General features: G+C 51.6%; 4 protein-coding genes across 4 annotated transcripts; 1 reads left to right on the forward strand and 3 right to left on the reverse strand.

Moving 5' to 3' along the window:
* Positions 1-3461: 3461 nt before the first annotated feature.
* COCSUDRAFT_43672 (hypothetical protein) lies at positions 3462-10214 on the reverse strand (the record flags this gene model as incomplete). The annotated part of the gene is made up of 16 exons (XM_005645234.1): positions 3462-3501; positions 3622-3711; positions 4114-4259; positions 4605-4682; positions 4942-5054; positions 5195-5331; positions 5572-5707; positions 5887-6001; positions 6170-6325; positions 7466-7566; positions 7857-8051; positions 8277-8427; positions 8553-8672; positions 8803-9024; positions 9142-9426; positions 10212-10214. The coding sequence occupies 16 exons, from the start codon at positions 10212-10214 to the stop codon at positions 3462-3464; spliced, it is 2088 nt and encodes a 695-aa protein (XP_005645291.1).
* On the forward strand, positions 10172-13116 carry COCSUDRAFT_67214 (hypothetical protein). Its single transcript, XM_005645235.1, has 6 exons — positions 10172-10349; positions 10438-10498; positions 10623-10881; positions 11182-11284; positions 11619-11816; positions 12503-13116. Exons 1-6 carry the CDS (start codon positions 10290-10292, stop codon positions 12773-12775), a joined length of 954 nt encoding a protein of 317 aa, XP_005645292.1. The 5' UTR covers positions 10172-10289; the 3' UTR covers positions 12776-13116.
* Positions 13117-13757: 641 nt separating this feature from the next.
* COCSUDRAFT_57314 (GINS complex, Psf3 component) lies at positions 13758-15027 on the reverse strand (the record flags this gene model as incomplete). Its single annotated transcript, XM_005645236.1, has 3 exons — positions 13758-13967; positions 14338-14512; positions 14798-15027. The coding sequence occupies 3 exons, from the start codon at positions 15025-15027 to the stop codon at positions 13758-13760; spliced, it is 615 nt and encodes a 204-aa protein (XP_005645293.1).
* A 435-nt stretch (positions 15028-15462) lies between these two features.
* COCSUDRAFT_57315 (hypothetical protein) lies at positions 15463-15781 on the reverse strand (the record flags this gene model as incomplete). Its single annotated transcript, XM_005645237.1, has 2 exons — positions 15463-15555; positions 15701-15781. 2 exons carry the CDS (start codon positions 15779-15781, stop codon positions 15463-15465), a joined length of 174 nt encoding a protein of 57 aa, XP_005645294.1.
* Between the last annotated feature and the right edge of the window lie 1942 nt (positions 15782-17723).

Below are 17723 nucleotides of genomic sequence, written 5' to 3' on the forward strand. Positions count from 1 at the left end.
TGGTTCGGGCTTTCCATGGTCATGTCGATGGCCACATCTTTCATGCAGCGGGCATCACACTTGACGATATTGACTGAGTGACGATGGATAAATCATACCGTGCACAGATGGGCCTCTAATCGCACACTGAATTCCGGGATTTTGCCTGATCGCAGCCACCTGAAGCAGTTACGGGAGCGGTTAGTAGTCTTAGTAACTCTGCTGGCCTCGGACCAAAATACGAAGCGAGCCCTGGACAGAATTGGCAAAGATCAGCAGCAACCTTATTGCGTGTAAGGCTAGCGAAGGTCTCCGATATATTTGTAGTGCATTGAGCGCAATCGGGGCTTAGCAAAAGTCAGAAGAAGCCGAGCGAGCGCAAGTCAGAAATTAGCAGACTTCGTGAGCATCTGCGCTTGCTTGACATAGGGTAAGTGGCCTCTCTCCCATCTCACATGTTCACACCATTCAGATCGCGTTTCAGGGCTTTTATCGCCGCATGGTCAGACACAGACTGCTCCAGATCACTTGTGCAATGTCTGGAACATCACTTGTGAAATTCCTCTGGTCAGATTCAGCAATCAATCTTACTTCACCTGGTGCAATTGTGACATGCAATTCAGGTATTTGGAAGGGCATATCAACTCTAATTTTGTGCCCGATATGGCCATCCTGTTTTACATGCTTCTGTTGTCGATTGCAGATTGTGCTTTGGATACAGAAACGATCAACAAATTCTTCAAATCCACGAAGCCTCACAATAAATTGCCAGCCCCCCGACGTCGCGGCAAGCAGCATGGTGAAGGCTGCTTCTAAAAGGTCTGCTCTCCTCTTATATTCTAATGACTGCACAGGAACAACGCATAGATAGCAGCTTTAGTTGTATGTATTGTCTTCAAAACAGCTTTGTCTCGTCCTTGCAATCGTACTCCGAGTAGAGTCTTTAGAGTCTAAGAGTCTTTGCACCCATAAATCTTGCCTTATGGCGAAGGAAACACCGCAGCATATTAAATGGTTCCAATGCACTTGCAGGCAAAAGCCAGTATGTCCCCCAAAGACAGCCAAGCCATCCAGGAGCCCTGTGCAGTTAGATGCCGCCTGGCTGCTGCTCGTCCTCCAGGCTGCAGATCTCATTTCTCGGGAAGCAATGACCCCAGCCCCCAGGCGAAGGAGTACACGGACAGAGCTTGCAGCCGAGAACCGCGCTGCGGAGGCACTGATTTACCTGTCAGACGGTAAGCCGCCTCACTTGCGCGTCTTCTCTGCTACATACAAATTGCTCACAGCCCCTTTTGTGGGCATCTTCCTTTTGGTCCACAGCACACTTTGTGGATACGTACAGGGTGAATGACATGTGCAGAGAATTGGTTGGTTCGCTAGTGTCTAGGGCATTATCAAATGTCATGTGTCATTTGCAGGGGATAGCAGCTCTTCGAGCGACTCTGACAGCCAGTCTGACAGAGGCTCAACAGATGAACCTGTCCCCTCTGTACCCGTTCCCACCACACCTGCCACACCGCACAGCGCCACACCAGGGCGCCGGAGAACCCAGAGCACAAGACTGGCAGACTTTGATTGCAGCTTTGCGAGATCCTGATAGCGTAGAGTACTGATCAATTGACACAAGTTTCAGCAAGCCCAGCGCAAGACATTGGTGTTGCTATGTTGCTGCAGGATGTCTCTATACTTATACGCTTGATCCTGTGTGGTCTGTGTTGCACACGGCTGCATCAGACTGAGTCAAATTGATGGCTACATATACACTGCCATGGAGCAAGCTGCCCCGACAGTGCATGTTCACGGAATTATATGTCGTTGTAACGGTGTCCATTCTCTTGCCTTCGCTTCTGCCTTCCCATTGTGCAAATCTGACAGAATGATAGACGAACGGCAGCGGCGGGCTTCATGTTGGTGGAAGCTACAGCAGCATACTTGGGGCACTGTGGCTCCCACGCGCGGGATATAAACGTCGATTGACCTAGGATTGAGGGCGATCGGTGACTTGATGTTTATTTGCTGGGAGCGACTGCAATTCTGTCAGGGGAAGGCAGTGTCAGGAGAGTGTTGATGATCTATACGTGCAACTCGCTTCCGCACGCATTTGATCACGCGGAATCTGTCTCGGACTAGGAGCGATGTGTGACGTGCCTCTCGCCTGTGGTCAGCTCTATTTCACAGTCGGTGCAGCTATCTAAAGGATGTCGTGGCGATGAGGAGGGAGTATCTTTCTGTTCCACCCCAGTGGCTGCAGCGTTTCGTCCTTCTGGCCGTTGCGGGTGAGCGAGACATCCCTGTCGCGTTCCTGCTCTCCAACATCCTCATGTTGACCCTTCCAGCCGCTGCAGCGCTCTTTTTGGTCCCACAATCTAATATGCTGGGAATTACGTACATCATAGCGAATTACGCACTCCTGTTCCCACGTTTTGTGGTCTCCCTTCTGCACAACACGGATCACAGACGCTTGTTCAAGCGGGGTGCGTGTCGAGGAACCTTTCTTGGCAAGACATGCCCCCTTTGGCAATAGCATTCAACCTCAATGTATCTGTGACTCGAGAAGAGTATGCCAAGTGTGTAGCTCGCAGAAAGGGTCCTTACGCAGAACCTCGGCATGTACAGCAGATCACCCTCTCCTCAAATCGGTGCCGAGTCTCCTCCTGACCCCTCTCTTCGGCACAACCAGCGGCGTACACAGATTGCACCATCAAATAATGCACCACGTGGTAATGCTATCTCTGTGCCAGTAATCGTGACGGAGATGTCTTTAGATGTCTATTGTTACTCCAGCATTTCAGCTGTTAAGGAAAGCTGGGCCCAGACAACGTCATAGAGTATAATTGTGGGTTGCAGGGGGACAATGGAACGCCCAGAAACCTTTCATCGACGGAGCCTTACCAAGGAAACAGCATACCCACTTTCTCAAGTGGGTCCCACAAGTCTTAACCTTGACAGTGCAGGCACATCAGAATGACCGCCAGTTGAAGTAGGCACCCATTCGTCTAGATTCCTGCATCCGTATTATCGACCACCATCATTAAAGGCACAGAGGCTTCAGCGAGATCCACGTGCCGCCTGAGTGCTGGCCAATATGCAGCAGCTGCTTTTGGTGCTGCACTACACAGGTATTGTGCTATGTAGAATTCATACGTATAGGAAGGCTTTCCTTTTTTTGTTGTGACTCTTCTTCCGTTCCAAGACTTGTCTGTGTACCAGTCGCCACTGTGAGAGCTATGTGTAGGCATACTCATTGTACTTTGTGCTGATGAGACGGAGCAAAGTGTGGTGTGTGAGATGACTATTAACATCAGGCACTGCCAACACGATTGGCACTGAAGGTTTGTCAGGATTATTATTATTGTTATTACACGCTTTTCCTGCCAGAAGCTCTGTGTTATGAAAGATTGACGTTATCAATATTGTAAAGTTTTCCATGTCCTAGATCGTCATGTTCAGATCTTCCGGGGGGCCCCTCTCCCCTTGAGATGTCATGTAGCCTTCTTCTTCATGAGCTGATCAACTGTGTACCTGCACAAGCAGACAATAACAGAGACATCAACTGGCAGGCAGATTTGGAATTATCTTCAACTTTCTGCTGCTTCAAGTGGACTGGCACGTGTGAAAGGTTCGCCTGGAAGTGAGTCTTACCTGCCAGCACCAAAGTTTTGCAGTAGGATGAGGCCTCCAGCCACGCCCAGGTTGGTCACAAAGTGCAGTCGCACGTGGGCACTGTACTGCCTGCCAGACACACCAAACAATCTATGCTCAGCCAGAGAATCACGCATCAAACCCAAAAAGGCCCCACCATGATGGCACGATTGCTGTTATTGCACCCAGAGTGGTGCGCACATGGACATTGCCTCAGGTCTGATATATCTCAAATTCTCTATTCTGGTTGCTCTCGCTCCAAATTGCCAAATTGGGATTTCTAGATTTTGTTTGTAACTTTGGACGCGCTGGAAATTACTGACACACCTGGCGAGCATCTCTGTAGCATTGGGTGTACTGACCAACTGCCAAGAGAGGTAGGTGCTTGGTGGCCATTGGCAGTGCTGCTAGGAGGAAGGCTCTCTGCCAGTAAGGCATCACTGACCAATCTAACAAGGATCAAAGGGAAGGATAAAGCAGGCAGCAGCGCACCAGCTGGGCCAGTCAACCCAAAAGGGCCAGCAGGTGAAGGCCTCCAGGGACAGCGTGAGGGCCAGCAGCCGCGAAACCAGGGGCAACTTGTAGCCCACGGCAAAGGGCAGCGACAGCGCAAACTCCAGCAGAAGCCAGTTGTTGTCCTGGCACCCACACAAAAAATTGTAATGCCTCAACTAAACGGGCATACTACTTGGAACTGCGTGCCATTCGCGTACAGCAATGCGTTGCAACGCGTACAGCAGAACGCGTTGCGTTCTGTTGTATATAACTCTCATGGCAACTGTAGAAACAGGAGAGTAGAGGGCACAAAGTCTGTCTTCCCATGGGATGCAGCGGTCAGTGCATATCATCAGCAACGGCAAACATGTCGTTGATATGGGCATGTTTGTCTTGGTTTGCAGAAACAACTGCTAACTGGTGGCCCAAGAGAGGTGCAGGGATGTCAAAACAAGCAGGGGTGAGGGCAGGAGGCATGCGGTGCTCACATGGCCGTCCTTCCTCCACACTCCATCGTTCTCAAACTTGGACCAAAGCGCCCAGTCCCTCATGATCACCCTGTGAATCTGCACTCACAGACATCACAGATCTATCAGCAGTGTCACAGGCCCATGTCATGCCTGTGAGCACAGGTTTTCACAATGCCTAATATGGAGCACTGTTGCACAGCTATCTTGCTGAGAGGCGTGCTTAATCACCGGGTCTGATAGGCTGGGAGCTAAAGAGACTACAACGCCTTCCTACTGATTCTCACGAGTCCGCGGAAATCTTTGTATTAGACAGCGAATTGTAACTGCACAAACTCAGCAAATCATGCAGTCACACCTGGACCCAGCCAACGTACAGGAACAGGAGTGTCATCAGAAGCCGCCCGAACAGAAGAACCAGGGACTTGCGCACCCCTGGCTCCTTCTTGACATTTCCCCCCAGCAGCAACCCTGAACACCAATCATATACTGAGCTACATGCCTCCACCAAATCTTGCTTGCTACTTTTTAGAAGCAATCGTCAATATAACGTGGTGTTATAATTTTCATTGGGAAGTCCAGGCAGGGTGGCCTGTAGCAGGTCTGCTCACCAGCATAGGTGTTGTTCTGCAGCTTCTCCCGGATGTCCTTGACTGAGTGCGCCAGGACGAGGGCAACACATCCCAGCATGGCGAGCTTCTTCACTGTCAGCTCGTTGGGCCTCTGCCCATATCGCACAAGCATGAGTCTGCAAGGCGACAACACAGTCACATCTTTACAATTTTTTCATGTCACTCGGTAAGCAACCCTCAAAACGCATGCTGCACCATGCTGATCCTTTTGCACACCACCTATCTGGACAGCTCCAATAGATCACGACCTCCAAGCACATCAAAATGAAGCTGTGTATTCAGGACAGTGATCTGAAATCTGTCTGTTCTTGTTTGCCTGCAGGAGAGAGAGGTAGAGTGTGGGCAATCAGGCTTACAGCTGGCTCCAGATGAGGCTGGAGCTGTTGTAAATCATATCCAGGGTCATTATGGTGGCAGTGATGGGAACCTGGACGCCCACTGCTGCCAAGACTGCCGCCGGTATGAACACAAAGAGTCCCAGGTATGGAAATCCTGCAAATTAAATTAGAACATACTATCAATTGCGCAGCTGCTTCTGCACATGCACATATATCAAACAAATCCACGCTAGCCAACCTTTCAAAATGCGTGTCAACACTCCACAAGCACCATATAAACACATATGCATGCCGCTCTGATGCTTTAAAATCAACTATAGGGACAGGCCGCACGTGAGGCAGGGATTCTGTGTGGGTAGAATTTGCGTCGCTCCACCATCTCAGGCGACTGCATGAAGTTCCATTGCTCGTAGTCTTCCACAACAAGGTTGATGAAGTAAAGGCAAACCTGGACAATGACCTTTCTCTGTCAGTGAGCAGCAGTAGGAAATTGGCAGCAAACAGATACAAAATAACAGGAGGCTCGTGTCCTGGTACAGGCAGCTGCACTCTGTGCAATGAGGTGTAAGCAATGGAAATGCGCAGTTGCTCCAATGGAGATGTCTGAGGCACTCACCAGGATCCTTGCCATGGCCAGGACAAAAGCTCCTCCCTCTGCATTCTTCCACAGCGTCCAAACCTTGGCGCCAGCTTCCCTGGCATCCTTCGAGCTAGCCACATCGTGAACAGCTATCTTTGCATGGGCAATGTTCTGTCCCATCTGTTTGCCAGCCTGCAAGGCCAAATGTACAGAGGCATCAGAACCAGAACTTTGTCACTCACGAGGAGCAACATGCATCTGAAGAAGTGACATGAAAAGCCTCGCTTCGCACCCTCTCTTGGATCTTTTGAGCCTTTTCCAGAGCCTGATCTTTGAGTTTTTTTAGCGTTGCTGCATCGAGTTGCAGTCCAGCGGGTTTTGCCGATTTCAAGTGGCTTGGATTCCACTTGGGGGCTGAAGACTGATCCATAGAGCACTGAGAGTTCACGATGGCACCAGGGTCATTTCCTTGAGTAGTCTCAGGAGGCTGATCTTATTCTGTACAGGTGATGGCCCTCCCTTTGCCCACCAAGTCCCACGAAGTTCAAGCGTCGTCGGCTCTAAGACCTAACAATCTGCATTTGTGGTGTCTGCGATTGCCTCGATGAGCTTTGCACACTCATCGTAGCCTCATCAGCTCCTTTGTCATCTACAGGGTACAAGCTCTTTAGCGTCCTGACACGCAATTGAGCCGTGTAAAGCAAAGTGATGATTACGGAGTCCTCATCGAAGCTTTGAAATGGTGGACAAGGCATCCCTGCACGAGGCTTGTCGATCCGATGGGAAGACTTCCATCCTTAGGTAGGGTTGACCCCTGCATGTAGGGAATTCATAGCTCGATCCCCTGGAAACCCTGAAGAGCCTTAAGCTTGTCAATTCTGCAATATTTCTCAATACCGTATCCTTGATGGACTCCACCGCAGAAATGTCCACGCAATTCAGGTGCCTACAGGTTCCCAACTCCAAGCGCGATGTATAGTTGGCCAGGGACTTATAAGCTTAAGCCTATAGGCTAGCTAGGCTTGAAAACTGGCCTGAAAACTGAGCTTCACTGGATGTTCACATGTCTGGCAGATTCATCATCAATGACCAATACCGACACAGCACTGCTATGACGGCAGATTGCACTCCAGACAAACTCAAGGACGGGGAGTGATACGCATTGTACTGGAGCAGGCAGTACAGTTTCAGAAATAAATTTGCATGCATGCGTTCGATTGTCCACATTCTTGCTGCCAAAGAATACTGCCTGTCACAGCCTCAATCCTCCCAGCACTGCCAGGATCATGAGTGAGCAGCCTCCCTGTCAAGCGCTGCCTTGGCCTCTGCCACCTTTTCCAGTGATGCAGTCTTGCCCTGGTAGAGCCCCGGTCGGCCACCACCCTTCACTCCAAGAGCCTCCGCCACTTTGGGTCCAGCGCGCTTCACAGCATCTGCCACCACAAGCTTTTCTTCAACGGTGTCCAAACTAATAGATCGTCATAGCAAACACCACTGTACTGCACAGAAGGACATGTTTGATGACAAGACACAGCAGTGCCAGTATGCAGCCGATTGTCAGGATCATCTCGACATTGCTTTTGGCACACGCAATAGTCTACCATTTCTTTTGCAATTCGAGGCCTGGAATGAGCGCTTGAACACGGTATTCATGATTAGGTCAATAAAAGTTCTTGGACAGTAGCCGCAATAGTCTATATGAGGAAGAGAAGCAGCAGATCACCTGGCGGCCCAGCCACGACAAAGACTGCCGGTCCAGGTTTGGCGGATTTACTGCTGGGCAAGGGCGCCCCTCCTGTGAGCAATAACAGCGCTGCTGGATTGGTCTTCAAAGCAGCGTTTGCGACAAGGCCCAGGAAGGAGGCGTCTGCGTCGTCCCTGCAGTGCACAAGCCCAACCACTCCTGAGAACCTATCACCTGCAGAATCCTTCCTTGCCTGTGCAATTCTGTTTGTAAGCATAGGAATTCCTGAGGGCGCATCCTTGGTGCACCGCTCAGGTTGGCATTCACGCAGAATTTCTGCAAAAGGGTGGTTTGAATCCTGGTTCTACGGCCTCAGCAAGATGTTTGGCAGTTGGAGCGCTGAATTTTGTCAGACAACGAGGTCAGCATGGATTCCAGCTTGCCTGTGGTAGTGTACACTGGTGCCTTCTGAGACGCTTCCGGCCAGCTGAGCCCCTGCAGCTGTGGCCACCTCTTCTGTGAGCAGCTTGCCCTTCTTCGCAAGGTCCTTTCGCTCTGTCTGGATCTTGCCCACCATCTTTGGCCAGTCCGCTGTGCCGCAGCCCAGTGCCTGTGTGGTACCCACACAATGTATTGCTTCAATTGCCGAGCTCACTGAGCTCATCGCAGCATTTCAGCAGCTCAGCAACTGTCATGCACGGTGACATGAAGTTTGAGATCTGAAACTCATTTCACCTTGTTGAGGCTGGCTTCGAGGGTCAAGAAGCCGCTCAGGGCAGAGATGACTCTATCTCCAGCTACAAAATGCAACCTTGCCATGCCCTTTGTCTTCTCAAGTCCTACTAGCTTGATCACCTGCAGCAGGGAGGAATGAGAAAAAGTGGACTCACGGGTGGATTTCCATCAATTGTATTATTTGGTGCAAATCACCTTTCTTTGAAAGGCAATTCAATTGAGATTGAAACCACCAGATGCTTGTGTATACCTGCAATTCAGCGGTGGACAGCAAGTGGGTGCCACCACAGGAATTAACATCCACTCCTTCAATTTCTATGAGCCTCACAGCTCCCTTCACCCTGTCTGGTGACGGCAGGTTGCCTCTCAGGAGTCGAGATGCTAACAAGCCCTTCCTGTTGCTGTCATCTACCAGGATCTGTCGCACCGCATGAGCTTCCCTAATCACAGAGTTGCATCGCTGCTCAATGGCCTGCAGCACACCCCAGAACTCACCCGCATCCTTCAGCATTCACTCAGTACCTTCCCGAGCACACAGACCTTGCACCGATTGTTTACAGGATCAGAATTTCCAGTTCGGTAGCCTCACCTGCATCTGCTCTGGGTTGACACTGGGGGTGGCCAGGTCTACCATGACATCATTGCTGCCGCCCTGGCTGGCGGCTCTGGCATGCAGCTCCCAGCTGACGGTGTCTGCTCCGAGGACCTCATCGCACACTGCGCTGACCAAATGCTGGCCGGTGTGCTGCTGCATGTGGTCGTACCGGCGGTCCCAATCCACGGCCACGCGCACTGATGCCCCTTCTGGCACTGGGACGGCTGTGAAATGGGTGACTGTGCCATCATCACTGCGCTGCACATCCAGTATCTCCACCTACACAATCCCACACAATTGCTCCTCTGCACACACCTTCCATGCATAGAAGTCTGCGCAACACCTTCTTTAAAACGAATATCTTGACGTGATACGTATCATTCCACTCCACGTCTACACCAAGAGAAATTACAATACAGTACAGTTCCTGTAAGTCCATATCTCTGGAACAAGGACTGAGAAGCTGGTGGAAGCTGTTGCAATTGGTCGCGCTTGCAACTGTTTACGGGAATCATACCACATTGTCCAGCAGCGTTATAGATCCCTTATCGAAAGGCTGGCCCCCGCTCTCAGGATACAATGGGCTGGTCTCCAACTCCACCTTGAAGAGACCTTTCTTTTGCTTGCCAGATTTCTCTTCCTCACATCTGCGATCACAGGAATTTCGTAAGATCTTACTGGTAATTCAAATGAGTGTCAAGCGCGTTCTTTGAAGCCATGCGTGCACACCTGACGATTTTGGTGTCACAGGATCTCAGAAAACAGTCGCTTTGGCAGGGTAGCAGACTCCCGTTCCCTGCCATCACAATGATGTCTTCCCTGCACAACTCCAAAGCTCTCGAGTACTCCAGAATGAATGCGCAGAAAGTGTCCCCGAAGAAACTTTCCTGCATGTCTCAAAGCCCTACCTTGGGTCGTGTTATGCCCCCAGTGCTGGGGTGAGCAACATGCATGCAGTCTGTTCCAATTTCCATTAGAGCTCAGGCGAGACCAACAATATTCCTCTGCGCTTTTGTAAAGATTCTGAGGGTGCACAACAACCTGTCAAGGCCAGTTACACTCACCATCTTCGCAGATCAAGTGGGGTGATCTGGACAGTCTCAGTGGCTGTGCATCAACCTGCGCACCATTCGCATGTTAAGATGATGCAGATCCTCCATAACAGTGTAAAATGCAGGAGATTGATGTTGTCCCGAGCCTTGGTAAGTCCACGAGACCATGCACATCGTCACATCGTCAAGTCAAATACAAAGGCGCTTGCTCGTGTCTGACATTTGATTTGATTTGCAGCTCCATAATCTGCAAAGTGCTAGATTCTCGGCAGATACAACGCCAGCAACAGCGTCAGCAGGTGCTTTCATGTCCACCTCCCTTTCATTTTCAATGCTGCACCTTCACCCACCGATGTTCGTGTTTATTATACACCTCGTCGGCAGATGCACAGATAATAAGTATCAACTGGTTTTGGTGCGCAGAGGCTGCCTCTACATCTCCTGCTGTCCCCCAACCAGTGGCACAAGCGCCCAGCTCACAGCAATTGGGGCAGCCACCCACCAGCCATGCAGCCAGACCCGCTCAGAGGCCCAATAGACAACAGGGCAGTTGGACACGAGAGCCTCGGCCGCGGGCTCCGAAGCGGTACCCTGTCCGAATTTCCAACCTGACCAAGAGCGTCATTCGCAGCGATGTCCTGCGCCTCTTCGCCAGATTCAACGTCACAGAGGGCGACATCAGGTACAGGTCTCCTCCTCCTATGTGTGCAGCTCAAGGTGCAACCCCCTCTGCATGACAAAAGGCACAAAAGCATTCCAAGCGCAGCAAGGGCTCTCCCCCCTCGGCAGCTACGGGTGCTTTCGATACTGCTTGCTGGCCCTCCCGTGCCCTTCAGACAATAGGCCTAGCGAATGTGACCAGTGCAGCGGGTGCTGGCAGCCAGTAAGGCGTCGAAGTGACCAGCCTCTTTGGCTCAATGGCCTGCAGCGTGTCTGGCAAAAGCAACAGGTGGTCATTGGAGAGGTCTATTTTTGGTTGCAGGCCAGAATTCCAGCCGCAGACACTGGAGACAGAGGCTTGGTGGATCCTGTTCCACACGGACAAGGACCGCAGGCGAGCAGCGCTGCTGCAGAGAAGCTTCCTGGTGCCGCTCCATTGCCATTGCAATTCTAGAATCCCCAACTGAGTCTCAACTCATTCATCTGCACGCTTGTCATGCGCAAGTGCTGCACTGGCAACACATCAGTGAGTTGCATATTTTCATTGGGAGGTAGTGACGTTACGGATTTTGGTGTTGCATCACCTGATTTGCATGGGTATTTACAGTGTTGGGATTGCCAGAAATTTGGACAAGATGCAGACACATCAGGAGTATGTGATACAAAGATGGGCAGTGGAAGGCTGCCCACAAGACCACTGAGCCTCAGGTGGTTCCCAACAGTCTCTGAAATGCAATCATGATGGTAATGTGTGCGCAGGGCACGCACCGAGCCATCATGAGGCCCATAGACAACAAAAGCTACATGATTGATCACCTGAGGTGCCCACTGGCCATGAAGAGCCAGGGGCGCACCGTGTTGATGGAGAACCTGGAGATCAGCACTTCCCTCTCTGGCATCGTCCGCCACTTTGAGGGCTACGAGCTGCAGCAGAATGCTGCCACCATCATCAACTCTGTAAGCTCCTCTCCCCTGCTTACGCTGCATTCACCACGCAAGGCACTCTTCTCTGCCGAAGAGAACAAGCTTCTCTGTCAGGCAGCATTCACAAGTGACTTCAGTTATAACAATCAGCGCTCAGCATGACATCCAAACAATCGGAAGTAAGTTTGATGTGGTCAGTATGGTATGCAAAAGGGCACTAAGCCTAGATTTGCATGTTGTTTGGTGCAACTGCCTGCTCTGCATACTTCAATTGCAGCACATTCAGAGTGGACTATTTTGCGTAAGAGGGAAACTTGCCCCATGCACCCATCCCATGGGAAGATCGGCCTTTATGGTGAGATCCTCCCACTCACATGCCGATTTGGGCATGTTCCAATCCATCCTCTACAGCAGCCAGGCGGCGACCCAGCCCTCCTTTAAATATTTCTAGCCCCGCGGCAAAAGATTTCTTGCGTCACAAGCAAACAAACAGACTCCACCGCAAGCTCGGTCACTCGACCCTCAAGCACGGACCCATTGCACTTATTTGGGCCCTCGTCAGCGCAAACAATAAGGTTGAGAGGGATGTAGGAGGGTGAATGAGAGCACAACAGATGAAGTGGCAGTGCGGAGCAATGTGCCAGTGCACTAGACGTTGTGCAGACCGTTGAGCACAAAAGATTGAGACTACTGGACTAAGTATATTGGCTCTTCTGCAGGGCAAGCGGGTAAAGGAGGAGCTGCCGTTAAGGTACTACGATGATGATTTGGAGAGATTCAACGCTTCTAGGCAGCTCCAGCACAACAACGCTTTAGCCACAGATGGGAAGAACCAGCAGGAACAGGAAGAGGGCAAGGCTCCATGGCAGAACAGCCCCACTCTGAGAGCAGTGGTGCGGTTTTCCACCCTTGAGGAGGCGCAGAGGGCTGTGCGCAACAGAAACTATACTTACATGGGCAACCGACAGGTCAGGCTGCGTGTGCTGCCATGATCTCCCAGCACCGGCAGCAATAGTTGGACACTCCTGAATAAGCTGCATCTGGCTCGTAAAAAGTTATGCATGCTTCAGAACACAGTAGGGATTTGCTTGACGTTCTTCCTGGGTTGCAACTGTTCTCATACTTGCAGCGTCAGCAGGATCTGTTGCAACAATTGTGCAATAGAGCAATTGCTGCTTGGATGGAATGGCCAGTGGTACCACGAGTGCCTTTTACAAGAATAAAGAATGATTTGCAAGTGTGCATACCCTCGGTCTATCGCGATTTGTGCCAGTAGACTGGCTGGCCTCAGTATGCCACACAGATGCACCATTAAAGCGTTCATTTGTTCAAAGCTTATGGCTAACTAGAAAGCTGGCAGTCATATACCACATGCGTACACGAGACTGTGTATTGCATGCATGCGCGCTGCTTACCGAACTGTGCCACTGCACAAATCAAATAGTCGAAAACACGCTTGATGCGATACTGGGACATCCAAGGGAGACATGCAAAAGCAAGCGACGTGCTCTGTATCCTTTTTGCATGCGTTGCTAGTGGGATGGTCTGGTCGGAGCATGCCGCTCAAACTTGTTTATACTCCAGGCTGGCACATGCAATGCTCTCAGACATAGATGCAAGCCCGTTGCATTGCCTTTGGACACACGATCCAGTCTCTCATTCTGACTAACTGTCTCTCATTCATATGCCGACAGGAAAATAGCAGTCCTTCTGAGAGCATGTCGGGGGCTCATTCTCCCATGAAAGAAGTTTACGAGTTAATCGGGACCTGCCGTCACTCCAGAATTCCTGTGGAATTGTCAGGATCCTTCAGGTCCGGATAGTCCACCGAATTACATTTATCAGGACCTTCTATAGTCAAATCCAAAACCAGGAGCTTCTTGGGCACTCCGCCATATGACAGACTTCTGGGAAACCTCGGACCGTCTGCCGCCAATACAAAATCCGTACATTCCGCCGCCGCCCTTTCCGCTGCTACCGGGCGCCATTGACCGGGGCGCCGTCCAGCCGCCGTTTGGCGGACGGCCGGGTCGGCACGGCGCGGCCGCCAAAGCGCCATCGGTTGAGCGCGTCGAGGGACGCGCGGCCGGAATTGAAGAGCGCGGCCTCCTCTACACTCAGCAGTGCCTCTATCCGCGCCATCTCCTTGGCCGACTCATTCGAGTGCGCCCTTGTCAGTATCTCCTGCGCGCACATGCAATGAGTCATTGCATTATTGCTGCATGATGTTCATTTGGGATGCAGCTGTTCCTGTGATCTCCAGCGCTCGCTCTGCCTTAATTTATAAAATTCTTCATCTGTCATTGAAGATCACTCCACGCTCCACACGCTACAGATAAGATCAATCCACAGGCTGACAGAAGCTTTGTGTATGGGCCTTTGCACTGGTCAGCAGATCTGGTCTGCATTGCATGCGCAGATGCCACATGCAGGAGCGCAGAAGCTCTGAAACTTCCCAGCAGTGGCGCGCAACGGCACAGAGCATGCCGTGGCAAGTCGCGGCAATAGAACCGGCATGACAGCAGGCACCTGCTGTCTAAAGCTTCCTGCCCACCTGGTAGCGGGAGCGGAAGGTTGACATGACGAGGTCGGCGACGGAGGGAGCGCCGTCGGTGGCATGCAACGCAAGGGCCACGTCATAGAAATAAGGGCAGCGCAGCCGCAGGTTCTCCACACCTGCCCCCGCCTGGATCTTGCGCCGCATCTTCTCCCCATACCACCGCGGTGCCCTGCCAAGTTTGCACAGCACTTCAACACCAATGCTTACCGCAAAAACTTTGAAGGGCTTTTGTAAGCAGGATGTAGTCCTGAAATTACCGCTTGTTCACTGGACAACGCTTCCTGAAACATGGGGATCTCCTACAGTTTCCCGTTCTCATTGGTGCATGCTCACCCCGCCGGCCGTAAGGATAAGAAGATGCAAGGCAGCACACCGTCACAGAGCTGCAACATTGCAGCAATCAAGAATAAGATGGGTGTGAAATTCTCCTACAAGAGCAGGGGTCAACGCGCACTTGACGGTGAGCATGTCGCGGGAGGTGAGCGGCTGCAGCATCCACAACGGCAGCTCCACAGCTGCGCGCGATTTCACGTCCTCCGCGCCACACGACGGGTCGATCGCGCGGCCGACGCCGCGGCTGCCGCACTTGAAGACGCAGGGGATCAGCGTCTCCTCCGCCAGCACAGCGTCCAGGCTGTAGTAGTCCCCCCTCTGGCCGGCCCCCCGGCCGGACCCAGCTGCCATGCTGCGCTCAGGAGGTCCCCCAGAGCTCTCTCCCCTCCGCTTCTCTCCCCTCCTTCTTATCTATCCTTTACTTATGTGTAATCCTCTGACCCTAAGGCCTCGGGCGATCTCTGCTTATGCTAGATCCCACTTTCTGCTAGTGCTACTGGCTGGCTGTGGCTCCTCCTTCCCTCTACTTGTCTGCCCAAGTCAATCTTGTGTGGAATAGCGCTTTGTGCGGTGAATCTCTTGCCGCTCTGTGTCCTCTGCTCCAGCTGGTTGGGAGGCCAACCTATCTGCTGGTGAGCTGCAAGTGGCTTATAAGCGCCTGTCTGACTGCTTGTGAAGATGCTGAGTTGGCTGAGTTCTTTTCTGCTCACTGCCGAGACTTTCACGTCATGCGGAGATGAAGAGAAGCTAGTGCCTGATGTGCGGCCACTGTTGCTGGAACATCTCCTATGGAGCCTTCTGCGGAAGGTGTTTCTGCACGAGGGCCAAGACCTCGTCCTGCTGCTCTGCGCTCAGCCGCTTTTCACAGTCGTCCACAATCTGCGCATGCAGCAGTGAGACATCACAATGTGCCACGTCCTCAGGTAGAGGCAAACATCTATCGCAAAAAGGAACTAAGCAACCTTGCAGCAGGGGTGTCATGCCAAATTGGCCACACACTGCCAGCAGAGCTATAGCTGCTCACCAGGTGGACTTCGACAAGGGCAGCTGGCCTGAAGTTTGCTATCTGCAGGATCTCCCCACGGCTGAGATTGAAGGGCTGCATAACAAAAAACACTGGTCAATACAACTCCAGTCCCTCAAGGACCTCTGTCGAACTGGCATGGGTTTGAGGAGAGGACTGGGCATGCCTTCAAATCCTCGAAAAAGGCAGCAAGCTCCTCCCTGGTGGGAGTCTCAGGGTGCTGCTGCAAAAGGTAGCTGTATGCCTGTTGCGAAGAAATGCATCTTTAGCTTACTTCATATAGCTTTTCAGCAATGAGCCCAGATATAGTGTCACACAACAGTGTCCCACATCAGGTAACGCGGTAATTGCAATGCTACCTTGCGTTCTGACGGCAGGGTCTTCTTCCTTGACCACTCCCTATTAGCCCCGCGCCTCTCCAGAACTTTTAGAACTTCGATGTTTGTTATTGGTCCAATATTTTCTTCAACTCTGCACAACAGAACAATGTCTTGCTTACACATTTGAGTAATAGTGACGGATAATTAGAGTATTTCAAAGGCAAGACACTTCCATTCGTGTTGCAGAAAAGGACTTCCATTGAGTGTCAGTGACCGGTCGGTCCTGTAACAATATATAGCATAAACTTCCAGGCAAGCCGGACAGATGAACAAAATAGAATGATTGTCGAATCACAAACACGTTAGCATTGCCGAAGGCCTACTGGTAACCAGACATGTACTTGAAAACAGGCTCACATTTTCATAGTAGCATGGTCCTCCGCAAGGTCTCTGGAGTCTCCCTTTGACAAGTATGTATCAGATACGAGAACAAGCTCGCGTATGGCTAAAGAGAGTTCTGAGTCAAATTGGGCATGTAGCACAAGGAAAGCTGCATCGCAGCAATGATGATGAGTCATCAGGAGAGCCATGTGGGGGCTGGGGGCATGCGTGGCTGGCAAAGCTTGCCTCACCGATCACCTCGACGTCTTGTGAATCACATGGACTAATCTGTCTGGCGATGTCTGATGCGGCGATGAGGATGGCTGCAGCATTTTAATGGATCCTATCAGCGTTCCGGAACAAGCTCAAGATGTGAATTACCTACAAAAACTTTTTCCTACCTTGGACCAGGGCATCCTCCGCGATGTCCTGCACCAAAGCAATGGCAGCGTGGACACTGCAGCAAATGCCTTGCTTGACATGGCACCAAGCGTGAATCCCAGGAGTATGGTCAATCAGGTGGGCCTTACATCTGCTGGTACAAAGGCATTGCCCTGCAAATGTGCTAATGGAATATGAAGCAAATCTTTAATACTCAATCCAATCGATTTTGCAGCATGCAAGGATTTCACGGATGCTGCTTCTTCTGAACCTGTAGGAGGCTAGGAAGGGTACTAGCACGTCCAGACCAAGCACGCATGCAAAGCCGGGGAAGGGCTGGAGCGTCCTGACAGCTGAAGCTCACCGTGCAGAGCAACCGCTGTCCCAATACCCTAGACATGCACAGAAAGCCGCACCAGCCTCAGACATCTCTGCGTTTCCAGCGCTCACCAGCGCGCATCGGGCACCCCAGAATCTCACGCCGACGAGCATGGATGGACTAAAATTGGAAAGCCGAGGGACGGCAAGTGCCGGAGCAATTCGGCAAGGGGAGCGTGCTGGCCAGCGGCACTGGCCGCCCAGCGAGAGCAGAGGCCAAGCCCCTCAATCAAATAATATGGAGGGTGCTGTGGGCTCGTTGCGAGAGGTCCATCCTTGGGCTGATGAAGCCTTGCTGAAGGTGTCCTTCCTGATTTGATCACCCTTGAAGCTTCCATCCCAGCAGGATCTACATCTATAGATCCCCCACCCCTAGCCTGACCTCAGCATGGCATTTCTTTGTGCAATTAGAAGTACCATTAACACCAAATTAATGGGGGCTTTGTGTCACAGGACGTGCTGGCAGCAGCAGGGAGCGATGTGGGGTCTGCAGCCTGGATCCTGTCAGAGCTGTGTGCGCCCAACACAAATCCCAGCACACCCAATGCAAGCCCCATAATGAG

Source organism: Coccomyxa subellipsoidea, assembly GCF_000258705.1.
Source record: "Coccomyxa subellipsoidea C-169, whole genome shotgun sequence".
Classification (NCBI taxonomy): Eukaryota; Viridiplantae; Chlorophyta; class Trebouxiophyceae; family Coccomyxaceae; genus Coccomyxa; species Coccomyxa subellipsoidea.

Excerpts from the sequence above, each read along its gene's own strand:
- COCSUDRAFT_67214 (XM_005645235.1), top strand. The coding sequence starts at position 10,290 with ATGATGCAGATCCTCCATAACAGTGTAAAATGCAGGAGATTGATGTTG. Across the intron at positions 10,499-10,622 it reads GCCAGCAACAGCGTCAGCAG|AGGCTGCCTCTACATCTCCT; the intron begins GTGCTTTCATGT and ends TTTGGTGCGCAG. Across the intron at positions 10,882-11,181 it reads GTCACAGAGGGCGACATCAG|GCCAGAATTCCAGCCGCAGA; the intron begins GTACAGGTCTCC and ends TTTTGGTTGCAG.